This window comes from Bradysia coprophila, unplaced genomic scaffold, assembly GCF_014529535.1.
Source record: "Bradysia coprophila strain Holo2 unplaced genomic scaffold, BU_Bcop_v1 contig_232, whole genome shotgun sequence".
NCBI classification, from domain to species: Eukaryota; Metazoa; Arthropoda; class Insecta; order Diptera; family Sciaridae; genus Bradysia; species Bradysia coprophila.
Genome location: NW_023503493.1, coordinates 16,622,671 through 16,642,321, shown reverse-complemented (window position 1 = coordinate 16,642,321; position 19,651 = coordinate 16,622,671). Strand labels below are relative to the sequence as shown.

Below are 19,651 nucleotides of genomic sequence, written 5' to 3'. Positions count from 1 at the left end.
AATTCCCGAAATTTCCGAAGGAAAGGAAATGAATGCGCGCCGAAAAGACCATCAAAATGTTCAACACTTTCCGCGAAATGAAATTCCTCTTTGCAACCTTCTCGAATTTTCGTATATCACAATGTTATCATTCGTCCACTCCAAATCGCCGTCGCTTTCTGCTAGACATCTTGCCGTGTGTTGAGTGTAGTGGTACTGTTAAAATTACCACACACAGGACACTGCAAGTGCCGTTGCTGTAATGGATCGCCATAATCAATATATACATGTCTATATAAGGGCATGCGATTGCTTTTTGAATGGTGGAATGGTGGCATATGCACAGCCATAATGTGACGATTTAAATTATACATTGACCGCTCCTTCACTGGATGGAAATTAAAATCACACATTTTTCCATATGGACATAAGACCATTCGATGGCCCACTTTTCCATGAACGTTCCGTGTTTTCGCAGATTTGTCATAATGGGGACGGGTAATCCACATTCCCATGTCCGCCGGACACTTCCACGCTTACATTGCCCCGATTCGAGCTTCCAACACGGTTTACGCTTGATACAGATCGTTCGCCTTCACTTAAGACAGTCAATGCAATTATTTGGTCATCATCACCCGGACTGGCAGCACGGTTTACGCATGATACAGATCGTTCGCCTTCACTTTGGACAGTCAATGCAAATTTTGGCATTTTCTTAACGACAACAAAATGGCTTGACACATCGTTCCCCTTCCGTTTCCGGCTTGGGCAACTCGCAATTGCATCACTCGCCCTAAAACATAAAAATTTCAAATTTACTTTACAAATTTTCATAAAAAACATTAAAAAATCAATTTCCTTCTTACTCGACAATCACACAATCGTTATCGCTATCACTTTCGATCGTGTCTGTTTTGATCGCTGCCATTGCTGCAAATACAAACTTCTTAGCACTTATACTATATCAATATTTCAACACTAGTTAGGAACATAACTGTTTCATGCTTTAAGCACAAATTTCTCGTACACCCTCGGCGTACAAAATGGCATGTATGTTGTGGACAACATATCTTAGGAACTTTGACATGCTGCCCTAACTCGTTCGCGCTCCAACTCACGAAATTGCCTACCAGTTCACAATATATATGTAAATAAGTATTGCATGCACATTTCCACCTACTCAATAGGGTAAACCATTATGGTTCGTAAAGTTTGTGAGTATGGCTATTTCGTAGACTTTTGACATAAAATATCTAATCTATCAAATATCGTGAATTAGGCGACTCAACGCCGATTTAGTTTGTGAGTTTTTATTTTCGGTGTTCCTATAAGGTGTGAATACAAATTGGTTTAAAATCAATAACGCAGATGACACGAGTTAGATAAATTTAGGAATTATAGTCGCAACAATATTTCCAAATGGAATATCATACTAAAATCTGAAAAGCGTGTTGCATGCCATAACTTTGAAATAAATGAATACAACGGACACGGACATCAGAGAAAATTGAAAGTATAAGTAAATGAAGCTCTTCTACCTCTACCCTAGTTCTGGTTTCGCAACAGAGGGATATTGTGATGCACGTGGTATTCGTGGTCGTGATCGTGTTCCTGATCAATCGAACAGTTAGCAATGATGAGTTCAAAGAGACACCCTTCAAGACGACAGTGTCCAGTGCAGTCAGTAAAGTAATAACTGATTTCTATATGCACAAATCGACGACACTGTCAATTACTACATCGGTTTATCATTTAAAAAACTATGACCATCAAATGGGTGTTGTCAATGAGATACTTTATCGAACTCGCTCGAAAATAGTGGTTGTAATTGAAGACTTTTCATTACTATCAACGACGATACATCGTTTCTTCAATCTCATGTTCATCGACAGCTATGAGGCATTTTTGTAACTTTGTGGATAGAAATTAGGAACAAGATTTCCGATAAATCTTTTATCTTCTAGTGAAATATTCAAATTAATGAGAGACGATAGCATGTTCGATTATACCGGATTTTATACGATCGTCCTAACGAAATTATGGAGAGATCAATACATCATCATATCAAGAATACTAAATGATTGTTGGTCCCTTTACATCACAAACGTTTTAATAGTGGTTTCAATGGGAAGTGAACTGGACTCAAAATCAGCAATTTACACGTACTTTCCATACACCTTGAACCATTGCGAAAAGACGGCACCGGGGATTTTAAATTATTTCATTAACAATACGTTTATGTACGACACTGATCATTTCCCGGACAAATTGAAAAATATGTACAAATGTCCGTTGACTCTAGTTACACATAATGTGACACCTTTTATGATTTTGTACCGAAATCGTAACGATCGGAGCTATCGAACTGAAGGTATTGATGGCATTACTTTTAGGGTTTTGTCGCAGCAATTAAATTTCACGCCCATCATCGAGGTGCCCAACAAAGCTAACGGGTCTTCATATTTCATGGAAATGGTAAGTTATTCCGATCGTAGCAATTGGAGTTGTAATTTCCTTTAAATGACACAAATATGAGTAAAGGTGGAATTTTCCTAATACTTTTGTCCGGGTCAGTTTATTTGTCACTCAGTGCTATCAACGACCCACTGGATTCACAATTAAAGAGATTCATTATGTTTATTACAACAAATTTTGTGTTCAGAAACGACAACCACATCTACACAATGTCGGCCTAGATGCACGATCCAATTACTCTGTCCTATCATATAGCCATAAATACTACCAGTCTTGTGATTTTGAAAAATAACTCTCTTCAAAATAGGTGATGACAGGCAGGGCAAATCTTACCATCGGAGGATTTTCTTTTACAATAAATAGAGCCAAAACCATGTCAGCCTCATCACCATATCTTTACTCTTCGATACTCTTTGCTGTACCAAAAGGCAAGGCATATACAGCTCTGCAGAAACTGTTTTTGCCTTTTAAAATGCAGATATGGATAGTGATGGCAGTGCTACTACTCTGTGCTCTAATCGCAACAACATTTCTCAGTGAAACGAAACTCAAGTTTTTGGCTGGTGAGTGCAATAGTACACCTTTCTTGAACACCATTTCGGTGCTATTTGGTGGCGTTGTAACGGTATTACCGAAACGGAATTTCGCTCGTACGATCTTAATCATCTGGATATTCGGCTGCATTGTTTTGCGAAGTGCGTTTGAAGGATCACTCTTCGAATACATCCAGAAGCCGCGGAATTTGCCAAGTGCGCGAACATTTCCTGAATTGATTGCTAGGAACTATACGCTTTACATGAGCACAGCAATCTACCAATTGTTGAATACATCCACATATTACAAAAGGTAACTAAACGCACAACATTTGCCACTTTTCCTCTAACTTTATGTTTTATCTTCAAAAGGGTGCAAATCCACAATTTTGGAAGTGATGAAAGGTATGAACTTCTGAAAAATTCTAATTTCAATGGCGCAGTTCTAACCACCGACGTTGGTATATCATACTACAATCTAAGACATTTTAAGACCACTGGAGTTGTATCGTCCACCAAAGATCGAATATATCTCTTGCCGTTTTGCATATTTTTTCGTAAACATTCCTGTTTGACCAAACCAATAACCAGGCTTATCAACCAATATACCAACAACGGACTGCTGCAACACTGGACGAGTCAATACTTCGAAAAGAAATTCGTTAATGTGAAAGCCTACGATTTTGAAGAACACCAGCCACAACGTTTAACCATGAAGCAGCTAATCGGCGGCTTTATTATAGGATCGGTTTTGTTGACTGCTGCGTTAGTCGTGTTCCTACTTGAAATTATGTCCAAGAAATGCGAGTTTTTGAATAAATTACTTAGGCCTTAAGTATCGCTGAGGCCTAGAACAAAATGCTGAATTTTGATATGTCTGCACAACTATTGGCTTATCAACATAAACCTAATATGATGGTAGAATAGTGAATCATCTGTTATCGATACAGTCAACGACATAAAACATTGTGTGAATCCCGTGACGAAGTACTTTATTAGGCTCACGATGTGTATTATGACACACACGGCCTGCGGCCTCGTGTCATAATTACACATCTAGAGCATAATATTGTCTAGTGTCACTAACTGTTATATAGCTAGAAATGTAAAGTGGTATCTCGGTTCGGTGTGGTGTTAATGGTTCGAGATGAAGCATAGAGCCTAGTTTACGACACTAAGAACGAAGATACCACGGCACATCTCCAACTAATATAAAAAGTTTTATACATACCGAGCATTTGAAAGTTCGCTCGCTCTACCGTAAAGTGGACTCTACAGGACTTTTTTATATGTGCCTAGAAAGGTATTCGATCCTACAAGTCAAAACCACTTCCAAAAAAAATCCTTTCTGCGGCTGATGGGAGGTGATAAAAAACCGAAAACACGCAACACCCACTTTTTGGACTGAAATTTCTCCAGATACACGGAACGTACAGGGTCGTGGGGTGTCATTAGTTAGGTAATTGCATGTACTTTCGGAGTAAACAGGGTTTCATAGGGGTTCAGAGGTTTCATTTTGAAATTTCGCGAGGTACATGAAACGTACAAGGCTGTGTGTGGTGTCATTAGAAAGGTAATTTCTTTTAGACCAAACAGGCAAATGAGGGCTTGGAATAATCTACAACGAACTATGAGAATTTGAAGTGTTGAGGTGGTCATATTTCATTGAAAATCCTTTGAAGCTCCATCACACTATTTGCCCTAATAGACCGTGAAATTACCTTTCTAACGATACACATCAAAACGTAAAACCCGCTGGTCAAGACACTCAAATTTTTTATTGGCAATCGTGTTTTAGTTCCTTCGTCCGGAAGTGAAAAATGTCGAGTTATATGTCGCTTATCATGGACCTACGTTAGTTGTTGGCGAGTTTTACAAGTAGCGGTTGTACTAACATAAAATTCTGTTATGTCGGCAATCACCAGCACTGCAAATGAGGTATCGATGGAAAGCTTAGACAATGTATGTTACGACTAGCATGTTAGGTTCCCATTAAGCGTCATCAGTACCAGCCCAGACCTGTCTAAAGTTCACACAGATTTTGAAAATTTTTCTTGCAGATTTTTGCAAACATATATCAATGAATTAAATTAAACTAGGCATGAACCGAAACTACTTGAACTTAGCTTTCCAACGAGCCCACTCTCGCCCGGGACGATCGTTTATAACGGCCAAAAAATTCGGATAAAAATCACCCTTTTTACCAACTTCGGAGATGTTCAACCAGCAACCAGGTCAACCAGGTGTGGCTAGAGACCGTGTGAGGCCTGTTTTGAGGTCTACTGGCAAAGACCTTTCAAACCATGTATATATCAATCCCAGGCGAAATGGGTCCGATTTTGGTAGACGGCTTTTCAAAAGAATACCTCTATGCGTCACAAATGACAGCTGATGAGGAAAGTACGCGAAAGTTTTATCAACAAAAATTTGACCCGAAAATTTTTAGGAAGAAGATTATAACAAAAAAAAGTGTCATAAGTGGATAACAGGACTTGCGTCACACCTCCACTGTAAGTGGTTTTGGGCGATGGACAATACCTGAACATGTTCAATATCAAACGCGAAAGTATAAATCAAAAATTTTGCACAGTATCAAATTGGTGGAGCTATTAAAACAAACTATTTGTCGCATACCATTAAAAATATGAATCCATTTTAGAGAAAATCGCTTTTGCATAAGCTAATCACATCTTATCACGAAAACTGTAATTGAGGTTTTGTAAATTAACTTACCTACCATATTAGTGAGATGCACATGCACAGCACAATAATGTCGATTAATACAATGTTTGGTATCAGTTAAAGGTAAAGTCACAGATAGTATCGCTATTATTTTTTGCTGTAAATGGGCTGATGGTTTGTTCCATTTCAATCATCGAACACCGAAATTGGGCGTTTTATTGTATGTTACATGCAAACTTAATTAAAATAATTTAAATTTTGTTAACTATGGCTTATTCAGTCAACATTATTCGCTTGGACTGATCTGAACCTACTTTCAAACCTTCTGCCCACATGTTTTCGGGAAATTTCCTTCTTTGTTTATGCTTAAAATACTCACTAGCTATCGACTTTTCGTTCGACGAGCTACTAGTTAATACTTCTATTTCTCAAGCGACTACAAGAATCGTACTAGATTTCTATGTTAGAGAATCGTCAACTGTTGTTTTCACAACTGGTTACGTTAATGAAGCAAATAGACTGCGGCAATCCGATTTAATCAATGAAATATTGCAACAATGCAGCAACAGAATCGTCCTCAAATTCAGGCTCCAAGAATTTTGTCAGATATCATCAACGTACCCAGAAGAATTTAATGTAATCTTTATCGATAGCTACGAGGGCTTTACGTGAGTATATTTAGATTAATAGAAAAATTTTGAATGGTCAAATTTTTTGTGTTTCAGTTCAGTATTTAAGCGAATGTCACCGATAGACTTTGACTACACTGGCTTATTCGCTATAATATTAACGGAATCATATAGGAATCAATACACGATAATTACAAGAGGTAGCCAACGAAACGTTGAACGACCGTCGCTTTCAGAAATTATAGAATGTAGCCTGCCAAATTTTGTTTCCTTCACCGTGAACGTGAATACTCGAAACAAAACGTGCTGGGAAAATTATGCCTTGGATATGGCTGATTCACATGCAAATGGTTGGGCATGGGCATTCAAAGGTTTTCCTAAATAGTCACCTATTTTTCAATAAATTTTGGGCAGCCCACAGTCCACAGCCCATCCATTTCATGAATCGTCCGTTCTCGAGCTATACTAACTTTTGACTGACTTATGCGATCTGATGTCTAAATACAAACAGTTTTGCAAGATTGCTGGAGTCTGCACATTGCAAATGTAATTGTTCTGGCCCCAATCGAAGTTAAAACAAGAGCAGCAATTTACACCTACTTCCCATACACACTATATCACTGTGAAATGGTTGCACCAGTCATTTCAAATTATTTCGTTCACAATTCCTTTCAATACGAAGCTGACTTTTTTCCACAAAAATTGAAAAACTTGTACAAGTGTCCGTTGCATGTTGCTACGAGTGAAGAAATACCTTACATGTTTTTGATTCGTCAAGAAGACGGAACTATCTACACGGATGGCATTGATGGAATAATATTTCGGGTACTGTCTCAACGACTGAATTTCACTCCAATATTGCTTATACCCAGCGACGAAGAAATTGAGAGGGAATCGCCGAGAGAAATTGGCACTTCGATTTCCGTTTGGATGAAAATGGTGAGTGATTTCGAAATTGTGGGTGTTTGTAAGTAGTGCCATGACTTTATTTACGAATATTTGTTCTAGGTGCATTCCGGCAAAGCAAACCTGACGATTTCATGTAAAGTTTCGATTCATTTGTTATTTAAATGTCGCAATCGTCCTGACGCGAAATACTGTTTCAGCATTTGCATACACTAAAGACAGGGCAGATCTTTTAACAGCAAGTTTTCCATATTTTTTTTCGTCTCTTTTGTTTACTGTCCCGAATGGACGGCCGTACACCGCTTTCGAAAAGCTTTTTCTTCCTTTCAAGTATATTATTTGGTGAGTAAAATTGATTCAATAATCAAGAATTACAAACTAGAGAAGTAATATCTCTTCTGATAGGTCTTGTATAGGAACGTCATTTGGTCTGGGATTTATTACAATTTTTGTCTTGAAATTTTCGTCTAAAGATAAACGAGATTTTTTTATCGGACATCGTAATCGAACTCCATTCTTGAACATGTTCAATATTTTTTTTGGTGGTTCAATCCAGCGGCCACCTACAAGAAATTTCGCTAGAACACTGTTTTGTATATGGATTTTCGCTTGTACAGTAATAAGGAGTGCCTATCAAGGCGCAATATTCGATTTGATAAAAGAAAGAAAAACTGTTCCGGCTGTAGATACTGTACCGCAGCTGATTGAGCATGATTATGCCTTATATATGACCGCCATAACACTAAATATGTTCAAATTCCCACCTGGCCTACGAGAAAAGTAAGTCTTAGTTTTAATTCGTAAAAATGTTAAGACACAAGGCATGTGCAGATAACTTTTAATTTTGTCGTCGATAGAACACGCACCCATGAATTGACAGTAGAACAAAAATTTCTGAAGTTAATGGATAACGATTTTAAAGGAGCATATATTACTACAGAGGCATCAGTGGCGTATTATAACAAGAAACATGTTGCAAATAATTCTTATTTTGTCAGATCAACTAAGGATCGAGTTCTTCTAATGGTTACAAATTTTAGATTCTTTACTGTTAGTCAATTATCACTAAACAATTTCAGCCGATGTGCATTTACTTTCGGAAACATTCGTGTTTAACGGACGCATTTGACGAACAAATTAAGCTCTACACCGACAGCGGCTTAATAAACAATTGGGTGAGCCAATTCTCACAAAAAAAGTATTTGCAGTTTCAATCAACTTCAAATCAAAGATCCCATCAAAAGCTTAAACTTTCACAATTTAGTGGAACATTTGGGCTGTGTTTCGGTATGATTTGTGTAACAATACTAACATTTTGTTTTGAGTTGTTGTCTCAAAGATTTCTTGTTATACGAAAATTTGTAGAATTATTTGAGTAAGAGAATTCGTATATTACAGGCGTTGAAGACCATCTATTTGTTAAATCAGATGAATTTAATTTAATTTAATTTAATTTGGTTTATTTATCAGAACAACAAGGTAGGTCCTTATACAAATGTTCATAGACTTTTCATAACAGTAGATTGACAAATAAAAAAAAAAGAAGAATTACAAATGACTAAACAATTGCAAATATATGCATTAAATTAATTACAAATTCAAATTATTTTTTTTTTGCATTTTTGCGCGACGCGTTGTAAATTTATTGATTTGCAAAATGAATGCGACACATAGCGGAAATAAATTGAACTGGCAACAGGTACAACATGCAGGGCTGTCACGAGCAAGACTTTAGACTATTAGGGGCGAGACCTCATCAAAGTTTACAGCCTTGGTCACGCGGATCGCTGTTTTATTAGGTATGTTGGTTTGTTCACGTGCATACACAAGAAGAGAAGAAAATTCGTGAAGAATGTTTATTTTATTTTCTGTTAGCTTTTTTAGAATAATTGCCTGAAGAAACTCTGAATTAGGAGAGCGAAATATTGCAAAAAAATTAGTTTTTCTCTTGTTGTGTATTCCAATGAATGTACATACCAGATACGGCCGATTCTTCAAAATCTGTCGATTTATCTTGAACGCACTCATTATTTTTATCAAAATAATATGAAAATGGATGCGTTAGAATCCGTTTTTAGATTCGTTATTTCCTCCAAGGTGACATTAGACCATACGGACCATACCTGGGTGGTTTATATTCATTGGTGTATTCCGCCATAGTCCACGTAAACAAACCAACATTTTGATCAACCGGTAAAGAAACCTACTAACTGTTTTATTAGGTACACAGGACTTGTCATACAAACAAAAATTTACCAACTATGAACCTGGCAAGGCTTTTATATATGCGTCTACGTCAACAAAGTTTACAACCTTCACAAAATGTGTAGTACATATAGGTCTGTTCCAAGGCCATACGAATTGTCAAATTACTGTCAAATTTCATCCATATAAACCTCATCAATATTAATATGAAAACCGATCTCTGTGGATGAAATCGGGTTCGTTCCTCCAGTCAAAATTCGTGTTTATAGTTACTTGGAACAAACCTATAAAGTGCAGACAATAGGTTTCTTCCAAGCAACGGTTAAGCCGAACAAAATGAACCGAACACGAGCCGGTGTCATACATAGAATCATAACCACAACTTATTTTTCTTTTCGTTATTTTGACAAATGCATTGTTTATATTGTTGAGGTTTGTTCAAATAACAGTAAGCCCGTTGACAACGCGAATGGCAACGATTGATGAGGTTATGTCTCTATGTATGAAATTTGACAACTCGTATGACCTTGGTACAAACCTATGGCTCTATGGATGACGGTTTGATATTTCGTTTCACCTGTGTATTTATAAGAACATAGAAAGTGTTGCCATATCTTATGCGTGAAAACAGTACTATTAGCGAGGGGTAACTCACTTCTAGATTAAATGGATTAAATGGATTAAATGGTATTAAATGGATTTAATGGATTAAATGTATTAAATGGATTTAATGGATTAAATGGAATAAAAAGTGGATTAAATGGATTAAATACGAAAAAACTTCATTTTACAAAATACTGTAAAAGTCTTAAAAACTGTTGATTTTGATCGAACCACGTACCGTACTACAACTCATACTACAATGTTAAAAAGCGAAAAAAATCCACTTTTAGGAGTTTTTGGTGTAAAGTGGATTAAATGGATTAAATGGATTAAATAAATTTAATACAGTCGAAGAAATTTAGTTTTCGGGTTTTCCAAAGGTATTAATCCTATTTAACCCACACTTTATCCCACAACAATGGAATCCACAAATTTAAATTTAGTTAACACAACGGTCACAATGACGGCGCTGCAGTCACGATTTCAAAATGTGATATAGGGTGGCTAAACTAAATTTTGGTTTTAGCCGAGGGGTGACGCACTTCCATTTAATCCATTTAATCCATTAAATCCATTTAATCCATTTAATCCATTTAATCCAAAACAAATTTTTTAGTTTTACCGAAATAATTAGGCTACCGACCTGAAAAATTTGTAAAGTAATTGCGAGAAATAGATTTGCACGATCCCCAGCTCGTTTAAGTACTCGTGAGGTATAGGAAATTTTTTTTTGTGAAAAATGGTATTAAATTTATTTAATCCATTTAATCCACTTTACACCAAAAACTCCTAAAAGTGGATTTTTTCGCTTTTTAACATTGTAGTATGAGTTGTAGTACGTGGTTCGATCAAAATCAACAATTTTTAAGACTTTTACAGTATTTGGTAAAATGAACTTTTTTCCTATTTAATCCATTTAATCCAATTTTTATTCCATTTAATCCATTAAATCCATTAAACCATTAAATCCATTTAATCCATTTAATTCATTTAATCCATTTAATCCATTTAATACCATTTAATCCATTTAATCCATTTAATCTAGAAGTGAGTTACCCCTCGGTTTTAGCTACATTTTCTCTTAGTTTTTAGTAATTACATTAGGCTTTTAAATTAAGAGGGCAGACTAGGTGTGAAGTAGGCTATATATTGAAAAATTGGTTTTAAAATTAATGTAGACCATTTAATGAAAATCTGTTCCAGCAATTAGATGAGCAATATGTTTATCTATCTCTAAAAAATGAAAAACGATTTACAATAAGCAACAGTTGGAAGAAAACCGATTTCCAAAATATGAACGTCGCTTAAAGTTAGGCTATGCAATATTTTTTTGGAAATCGGTTTTCTTCCAACTGTTGCTTATTGTAAATCGTTTTTCATTTTTTAGAGATAGATAAACATATTGCTCATCTAATTGCTGGAACAGATTTTCATTAAATGGTCTACATTAATTTTAAAACCAATTTTTCAATATATAGCCTACTTCACACCTAGTCTGCCCTCGTATCTTTATGCAATATAAACCGTTTGAGTTTGAAAAAAGATGTTTTGTATCAGTGAACGATATAGGAAAGCGTTCAGTACGTCTCAACAAACAAAAGAACGTACAACATATTTGTACATTTAGCCACCCTACGTCCGTCATCGCATCTATTGTCTTCAAAAACATATTGTGTGGTTGTCATGATATGTATCAGAAGTTTGTTTATTTATGTGTCTCATCTAAAATGCTCGCCAGCAAAATTTTGATCATTAAATTCAACGGCAAAATTGATCTAAATGTTAAAATAATTGTGAATAATAGTGAAGTTACTGTGGTTTTGTTTTCTCCTCATAAAGGAATTTGCATCAGTTCGCTGTAAAGTGCGGAGCACCATTAGAAAAAAAAACTTGTCGCTTAAGAATGATCAAAAAGTTGCTGGACGCAGTAGCTACATCTAATGCTTTGCAGGATCAAGAATAAAAATTAGAGAAACACCAAGAGCCGTCCATTTGAAATCTTCACAATCATCATTTCAACTAAAGGGCTTTTTTTAAATGAAACGGAAGTTCGCTCGCAGATTCGGAACTTCGGAACATTCTTTTTCGCCGAATTACAATTTGGCATAGTAAATAAATTCAACTCTTTGTATAAGTGAAGCTCATGATTGAGCTAAATCATGAAAACAGAATCTGGTCAGGAATAAGATAAGAATATGAATATGACGAACTTCAAAGTTCCTGATTTATAAAGGCCTGCTCATGCAGTTATGCTTGTTGTTACGATTTCCAAAGAATTTTAATATCAAATTTTAGACAAAAGAACAATTTCCAAATCTGTTTTCTATTTAATTTATTGTATTGAACGACCTCGTTCTAGGGTAATAAAATTTTCTGTGGATAATTTGTAACTTCATGAAGATATTAAGATGAAAATCCTCAGAAACATTATTAGTCTTTTTGCACTCATTAGGAACTTCGGAAAATAACTACTGGGCAGTCGAGACGGTTTAGTTGTTGTCCGTAATTATATTTTGACTTCGTAGAACATACTGTCCCGTACAATCTTTTTCTAAATAAAAAGTTGGGCTAAGAGTTGCGTTTTTTGAAGAAAAAAAAATCTTCGGGAAGTTCCCTTCCATCCAGAAGCCGTGAAGTATCGCCAAAGTCAAATCGACAATATTGTATTTTTTGATGATTTGTCATATTTTGGAGTTTCTTCACACTTTGGCGAAAAAAATAGACCTGAAGAAACGCCATAAAGACAAATTTTCAATTCTCTATGATCCTTGAAGTTTCTTTACTCTTTGGCGATTTTTCTTGTTGATTTAACAAATCAACCATAATGATGAATTGCCAAGCAAAATCGACAGAGCGTGAAGAAGAGAAAAATCGCCTGAGTGTGAAGAAACGCCAAAGTGTAAAAATACGTTTTTGAAATGTCTTTACATTATCTTTCGTAAAATGATGGTTTCCTCGGGATCCTTTATTTCGTTAAAGTATGAATTCCTTAGGATTGAACAAGATGCCTTTACGTTACCTGACATAAAATAAGAGTTTCCTTAGAATCGAACCAGGCAGCATTTCGTAACTTTTATAAAAGGATAGATTCACTAGCTTCGAACAAATAACTCCTTTGAGATAAATTACGTAAAAGGATAAATTTCCAAGGATTGAACAAAATCATCATCATTTGTGGTTGATTTGTTTAATCACCACGAAGAATCGCCAAAGTGTGAAGAAACGCAACAAAGACAAATTTATCATTCTTTGTTTCTGTCGGCGTTTCTTCACACCTTGCCGATTTTTAATTTTTGGCGATTTTACTTTGGCGATTCTTCACGGGAATCTTGATTCATGACGGCTACGAGCTTTAGCGAAAAAAACCCTTTAGTTGAAATGATGATTGTGAAGATTTTAAATGGACGGTTCTTGATCCTGCAAAGCATTAGATGTAGCTACTGCGTCCAGCAACTTTCTGATCATTCTTAAGCGACAAGTTTTTTTTTCTAATGGTGCTCCGCACTTTACAGCGAACTTCACTATTATTCACAATTATTTTAACACTTAGATCAATTTTGCCGTTGAATTTAATGATCAAAATTTTGCTGGCGAGCATTTTAGATGAGACACATAAATAAACAAACTTCTGATACATATCATGACAACCACACAATATGTTTTTGAAGACAATAGATGCGATGACGGACGTAGGGTGGCTAAATGTACAAATATTTTTTACGTTCTTTGGTTTGTTAAGACGTACTGAACGCTTTCCTATATCGTTCACTGATACAAAACATCTTTTTTCAAACTCAAACGGTTTATATTGCATAAAGATAAGGTAAGCGAGGTAGTAGCTGACCGGCTAAGCAATTTTTCAACTTTGGTCATCAGTATCTCAAGATGGTTTCGATGAAGCTAAGTTTTTCCTTCGTCAGAATTTAATTTGATCTGTTCCCATTCCGTAGAATATCAGAAATATTTACAATTAATTAATTTTTATTGTAAAAAACTGATTTTACTGAAGCACTGTTTCTGATGCAGTAGCTGACCACTAAAAAACGGATGTTGTTATACCTGACCAGTCTTGTTGCAGTAGTTGACCGCTACAAAATTAAGACATTTTTCACATTTTTCGCAATAATTTCGCATTATTCGACACATTTTCACTCTTAATTCACTGATATTAACCAATTTCAATGATAAAAACTCATAAAAACACAAAATATCAACGAATTTTAATCACATCATTTTGTACACAACAATGCACATGGAACGTGAATTTGTCACATGAAGAAAAATGTACGGAATTTGGTGCGGTCAACTACACAAACATGGCATATTTTTGATGCAATGTTTTGACCACCATGTAATTAATCAAATATTAACTTTTAGACGCCATTTATGTTAATAATATTAATTGTCGAACTATTTACTACCTAAAAACACCAAAACTTTGTCCATTAATAATTCTTTTGTCAATAAAAACCTTAAATTAGACCACACCGATCTTTCGATTTTCTTGAGAATTGTGCAACTTTGTACTGATATGGTTTCATTTTATGGTTTTATCAAATAAGTAAACATAATAGTCGCATTATTTTCATGAAAAAATTAATCTTTAGGCTCTAAAGATTAATTATAACGTTAATTTGCGTATTTTCATTTGTTATTATTTTCCAAAACAGATAAATAATGTAGCTGGTCAGGTACACCTGCACGGTCAGCTATACCCTCGCTTACCTTACTCTTAATTTAAAAGCCTGATGTAATAATTAAAAACCAAGAGAAAATGTAGCTAAAACCAAAATTTAGTTTAGCCACCCTATATCACATTTTGAAATCGTGACTGCAGCGCCGTCATTGTGACCGTTGTGTTAACTAAATTTAAATTTGTGGATTCCATTGTTGTGGGATAAAGTGTGGGTTAAATAGGATTAATACCTTTGGAAAACCCGAAAACTAAATTTCTTCGACTGTACCATTTTTAACAAAAAAAAAATTCCTTTACCTTACGAGTACTTAAACGAGCTGGTGATCGTGCAAATCTATTTTTCGCAATTACTTTACAAATTTTTCAGGTGGGTAGCCTAATTATTTCGGTAAAACTAAAAATTTTTTTTTGGATTAAATGGATTAAATGGATTAAATGGATTAAATGGATTTAATGGATTAAATGGATTTAATGGATTAAATGGATTAAATGGAAGTGCGTCACCCCTCGACTATTAGCACTTCCGGTACACTTCCGAATTGTCATCTCATTTTTCTCTCTCTCCATTGAACGCAAAACATCGTTTCAGTAAACTACAGTTACACTCGAAAGATAACATGGTGGGACGGGTGGTATAGTGGTGAACGCACTAGACTTCCAACGAGAGGGCCCGGGCTCGATCCCTGGTGCTGACATTGCGAGGAATTTTTCTCCAGAAAATATGACATTGTACAACGTTGCTAAGTTCACCCAAGCTTCATAAATTGGGTAGTTATGGGATTCGAGGCCCATAACGAAAATTGTACACAATAAATCGGAAAAGTGACGTCACTCATCTTCGTAGCAGTTTGTGTACAACAGAATAGTCGAGAAATACAACCACATGGCAAAGATATCGACATCAGAATAAAGGCGCGAACGATGGCAACCACCGCATCACACAGCAGGGTTCGCATGGTCACTGTGGACAGAATGTCATCACCTTGGATGCCGAACCTGTTGGATTTCCAATCTCCCGGCAAATACACAGTTGCAAGATGAACATCAAGTGGAAGTGTGAAATAGACCATGAAATATTGTAATAATAAGTTAATAAGCCAAACCTGTCATTCGACCTCTTGGTCTTCAACATTGTAATTAGAATATAAGAAACATTGTAAACAGTTGTAAACATCCATACGCTAAATAAATAAATAAATAAACATGGTGGTGGTGCCATCTTTAAACATGGCTGGATGCCCTGCACCAACTACACATGTAATTTTTAGTCAGCATCAGCGCCACCATCTCACCTCACGAATATAATAAGTCTATGGTAAACTATATCGAGCTGACATTCAGCCATTTTCAGTTTTTATTATTATGACCAGACATAGTATACTTATAAGACTAAGTTGAAATTATAACGAAGTGGTTTTTCACTCCTCACCCTCCTCACTGAAAATGTTCAACATTGTGGAGGAATGACTCGCTTTCGTTTTCCAAAAATTCTTTGTACATGCTGGTTGAACCCTGTTCAATTTGACAACTCGTATCCCTACTTCTCTCATTATTTTATCATACCAACCTATCATTGTTCAATGTCAACCCCCACATCTGTCATTTCAATCTGGAGCACGCTTCACACACGACCTAAAAATGAAGTACATTTTGCGGAAATTTTGGTGTAATTCCAACTTACAAACTGCCGTTTTCATTTACGGAGTTCTGACATCGGTTTTTTCTGGCATCTTGCTGATTACGACTCTTTCAACCGACATGTTTAAAGAATGCAGATACAGCTACAAGGAAACTTACAACAACGTCCGTCTCTACTATGATTGCACAGCAGAGACCACACCGGTATATTGGGTGATGGTGGATTTATCGATTGTGCATATGATTACGTCCATCTTCCTTACTATCGGTGTCGAAAAGGTTAGTTCATCTTCAAATGTCCTCAGTTCTATCAAAATGTTATTAAATAAATTCCACAGAAAAATGTCTTTATGATAATGCCATGGCTGGTAGTTCAAGCGATAACATTCATGCCACTTATTCCGATCATTGTTGGTGTTCTTTTATGCTTTGCGATTGTTTGTAAGTTTTGACACATTTTCGCCATTTCATTGTTCAGACTTTGATTTCTTTTTGTGGTACAGCGTTTCCGGTCTACATTTGGTGGGCCGCGCTTTCGATATTAATGACACTGCGATCAGAAGTACGGCAAGACACAGGTCGGTCACCATCCTCGGTCGCAGCAACGGCACCATCAGCGATCGCAGTGTATTCAAATACTTTCGAGGATGTTCAACTTCCAGCTTACAAGGATGTTGTTCCAGATGGCGCTACTAAATACAACGTGTAACAGCCAGCATATAATTTGCTGTCTAACGAAGAAAAAAAATCGTGCAACAGCCAGCACATATTTTACTGTGCAAATTTTGATGTTAGACGAGAAATATTTTTTTTTTCGTAACTTACTCTAAGCCATTTAAAGAAAATGGAATTCAATCATTGAATTTCGATGAATACAAAGTAACATTTGTTTTGAAGACTAAAACCATTCGTATATTTTTGTAAGCCATACCGAACTCTAATTACATCTTTAAACTTGCAGTCTCATGCATGCAATCGACCACAGCGACATATACTAGTAAAACTGCAGAAGGAATCCTTTAAGGATCCTCAGTTATAGGTGGTTGCTGTATTTCACCCAAGCACATTTCTAAGTAGCTCGGCTAATAGTTGCCGTTCGGCAGGAGAGTTACCAAATTGTTGATGTGAGAAAGTCCTTGCTTAATTTGCTAAAACACAGACTTCGTATTACGTAACTACAGTAATGTGGTGTCAATGATGACAAATATTCTATGGGTGTAGACGTCCTATTTTTGAAGATTTGTTTTTCTCATTTTTATTTCAATTATCAACTTAATCTAAATGAACTGCAACTGCTATCTTCATCCTACTGTTTATTTGTGGGTGGTGAATCTTTGCATTGAGGTTTGTGGTAGACTCAGATAAATATCGAGCAATCATGAGTTTTACTGGGCGACTAGGTATAGTAAAATTCTTATTTCATTTGATTCCATTTCTACACATAGAGAGGTTTCATAATTGAATCTCCACTTATCGAATCAATCAATTTTATAATAGGTGGAGATTTAATTTTGATACATCTCTACATACACTTACTCTATCAAAATCTTGCTTCTCTTAAGCATTAAGATTTTTATGTGTTGTTTGGTAGTACTAGTCAACTTATTACACTGTTTAAATGGCAATTACCTTTGCCTTCCCTTTTTCTTCCTGTACATTCCCATTAAAATTAAACTAAATTAAAGACTAAACTAAACTGTATCTTTCCTAACTTTCGTACAATACGCATCAGTGCAGTTGTATCGAAGACACTACATAAATGTGTTTTTTAATTGTTTATTGTACAGAAAGAGTTTGCTGTTAATGTGGACCGGCTGGTAAGCTCAGCTGTATTAATACTGCACATAACGCGTTTTTTACCACTGTAGAATTTTAGGTCATATTGTAAGCCATAATCAATCGACAATCTCACCCATACTGATACTGTGAAGTGTAAAATATTATCTAACGAAACCTGTGATATCTTACATTGTGAAACAGTCACAAAAAATCAATTATAAAGCCATTAAGCCAATTTATAAGGCCTTTTGCTGTCGAAGTTTGTAGAAAATCGATAATAACACAAACTTCAAGTGGGAAATCAATAACATCTGATAATTAGATTAGTGTTATAAATTTACGCACATCGATACACATGTTGAATGTGAAGTGATTGAATGCCAAGAGCCTTAACTGAAAAATGAAATAAATCAAATTGTATTAATACGTTTGTCGAGTCCGAAATTAGTATGGTAGCCTTCTATCGCAACAGTTACAAAGTACACTTCAGATCTTCCACCTTAGACTCCAGATTCCACATTTTGGCATTGGAAATCAAAGGGTTTAAGGTTTCGTATTTAAATCCACAACGTTTCAACGTTATTAATAATAATTTACTTGCAGCACCCTGCGAAAATGAAACTTGCGATAATTTTCATTTTCGCAGTGACAAGTAAAATACGTAATTGTTTGGAGATTGTTATTTTGCCACGAGGGATAATAGCCCTCGCCTTCGGCTCTGGCTACAAACCTCCCTCTCGGCAACATTTATCTATAGTATTATCTTCCATGCTATCACTGAAATCTAAGTAAATTAATTGTAATCGACCAACGGTAGAAAACCTGGAAAACATACTAATTCCAGGGGTAGCGTTATCTAATATGCAGAACAAACACCAAAACAAACAAACAGAGCATAATTACTATTCCCTTTCCCATGGATCGCATGAAGCGAAAGTGGAGATAAAATGCTTTTTCGACCTCCGGATACAGTGGCGGTCAGAGGTCAGCGTAGTCTAACCATCTTCAGTCGTTTCCACTGGTCCGTTACACAAGACAGCAGTAAATTTTCTGATTGAACTAGTAATTTGAAAATTTACAATAAAAGTTCTGCCACCTTCCGATGGAAATTTCGAAATTTAGTGAGAAGCTACTATGAAAACGTACCCACCAAACGTAGCACAACAGAGAGAAAATTCATTTTAATCAAAAAACAAAGACGGAACAAAAACCTTATGGAAAAAACAAACTAAAACTCACTCACCCCATTAAGTGCCGTCATATTACCCCGTCATAGTACCCCTGAAAACGATGTTTTTCTGTTTTTCTTTGTCGGAAAAGTCTTCTGCATGAATAAAGAAATTGTCGCTCGAGTGTGTTGATGGAAGGTGCTATTGGAATTCACGAGAGAATGCCTCCCGGTCCTGATAAGGTGCGTGTGAATGAGAACTTACAGCTTTATAAGCCCTTGCTTTTCGTTTAATTTACTTGACAAATTTTTATTTTATTTTGTTTTTACTTTTGAGTTGCTGATAAATTGTGGATTT

General features: G+C 35.8%; 3 protein-coding genes across 5 annotated transcripts; all 3 read left to right on the top strand.

Annotated features, from left to right (window-relative positions):
• The first annotated feature begins 1,548 nt into the window (after positions 1 to 1,548).
• On the top strand, positions 1,549 to 3,822 carry LOC119075561. Its single transcript, XM_037182028.1, has 4 exons — positions 1,549 to 1,886; positions 1,944 to 2,454; positions 2,762 to 3,300; positions 3,360 to 3,822. The coding sequence occupies exons 1-4, from the start codon at positions 1,558 to 1,560 to the stop codon at positions 3,820 to 3,822; spliced, it is 1,842 nt and encodes a 613-aa protein (XP_037037923.1). The 5' UTR covers positions 1,549 to 1,557.
• Positions 3,823 to 5,841: 2,019 nt separating this feature from the next.
• On the top strand, positions 5,842 to 8,633 carry LOC119077005. Of its 3 annotated transcripts, none has more exons than XM_037184113.1 (8): positions 5,842 to 6,337; positions 6,395 to 6,498; positions 6,810 to 7,237; positions 7,307 to 7,340; positions 7,405 to 7,546; positions 7,610 to 7,984; positions 8,062 to 8,230; positions 8,284 to 8,633. In XM_037184113.1, the coding sequence occupies exons 1-8, from the start codon at positions 6,003 to 6,005 to the stop codon at positions 8,581 to 8,583; spliced, it is 1,887 nt and encodes a 628-aa protein (XP_037040008.1). In that variant the 5' UTR covers positions 5,842 to 6,002; the 3' UTR covers positions 8,584 to 8,633. The 3 variants fall into 3 exon arrangements, with proteins under 3 accessions (XP_037040008.1, XP_037040009.1, XP_037040010.1); XM_037184114.1 differs by having other exon boundaries at positions 5,848 to 6,337; positions 7,077 to 7,237; XM_037184115.1 differs by having other exon boundaries at positions 6,220 to 6,337; positions 6,400 to 6,498.
• A 7,661-nt stretch (positions 8,634 to 16,294) lies between these two features.
• On the top strand, positions 16,295 to 17,085 carry LOC119077004. The gene is made up of 3 exons (XM_037184112.1): positions 16,295 to 16,625; positions 16,685 to 16,787; positions 16,850 to 17,085. The coding sequence occupies exons 1-3, from the start codon at positions 16,347 to 16,349 to the stop codon at positions 17,053 to 17,055; spliced, it is 588 nt and encodes a 195-aa protein (XP_037040007.1). The 5' UTR covers positions 16,295 to 16,346; the 3' UTR covers positions 17,056 to 17,085.
• The last annotated feature ends 2,566 nt before the right edge of the window (positions 17,086 to 19,651 follow it).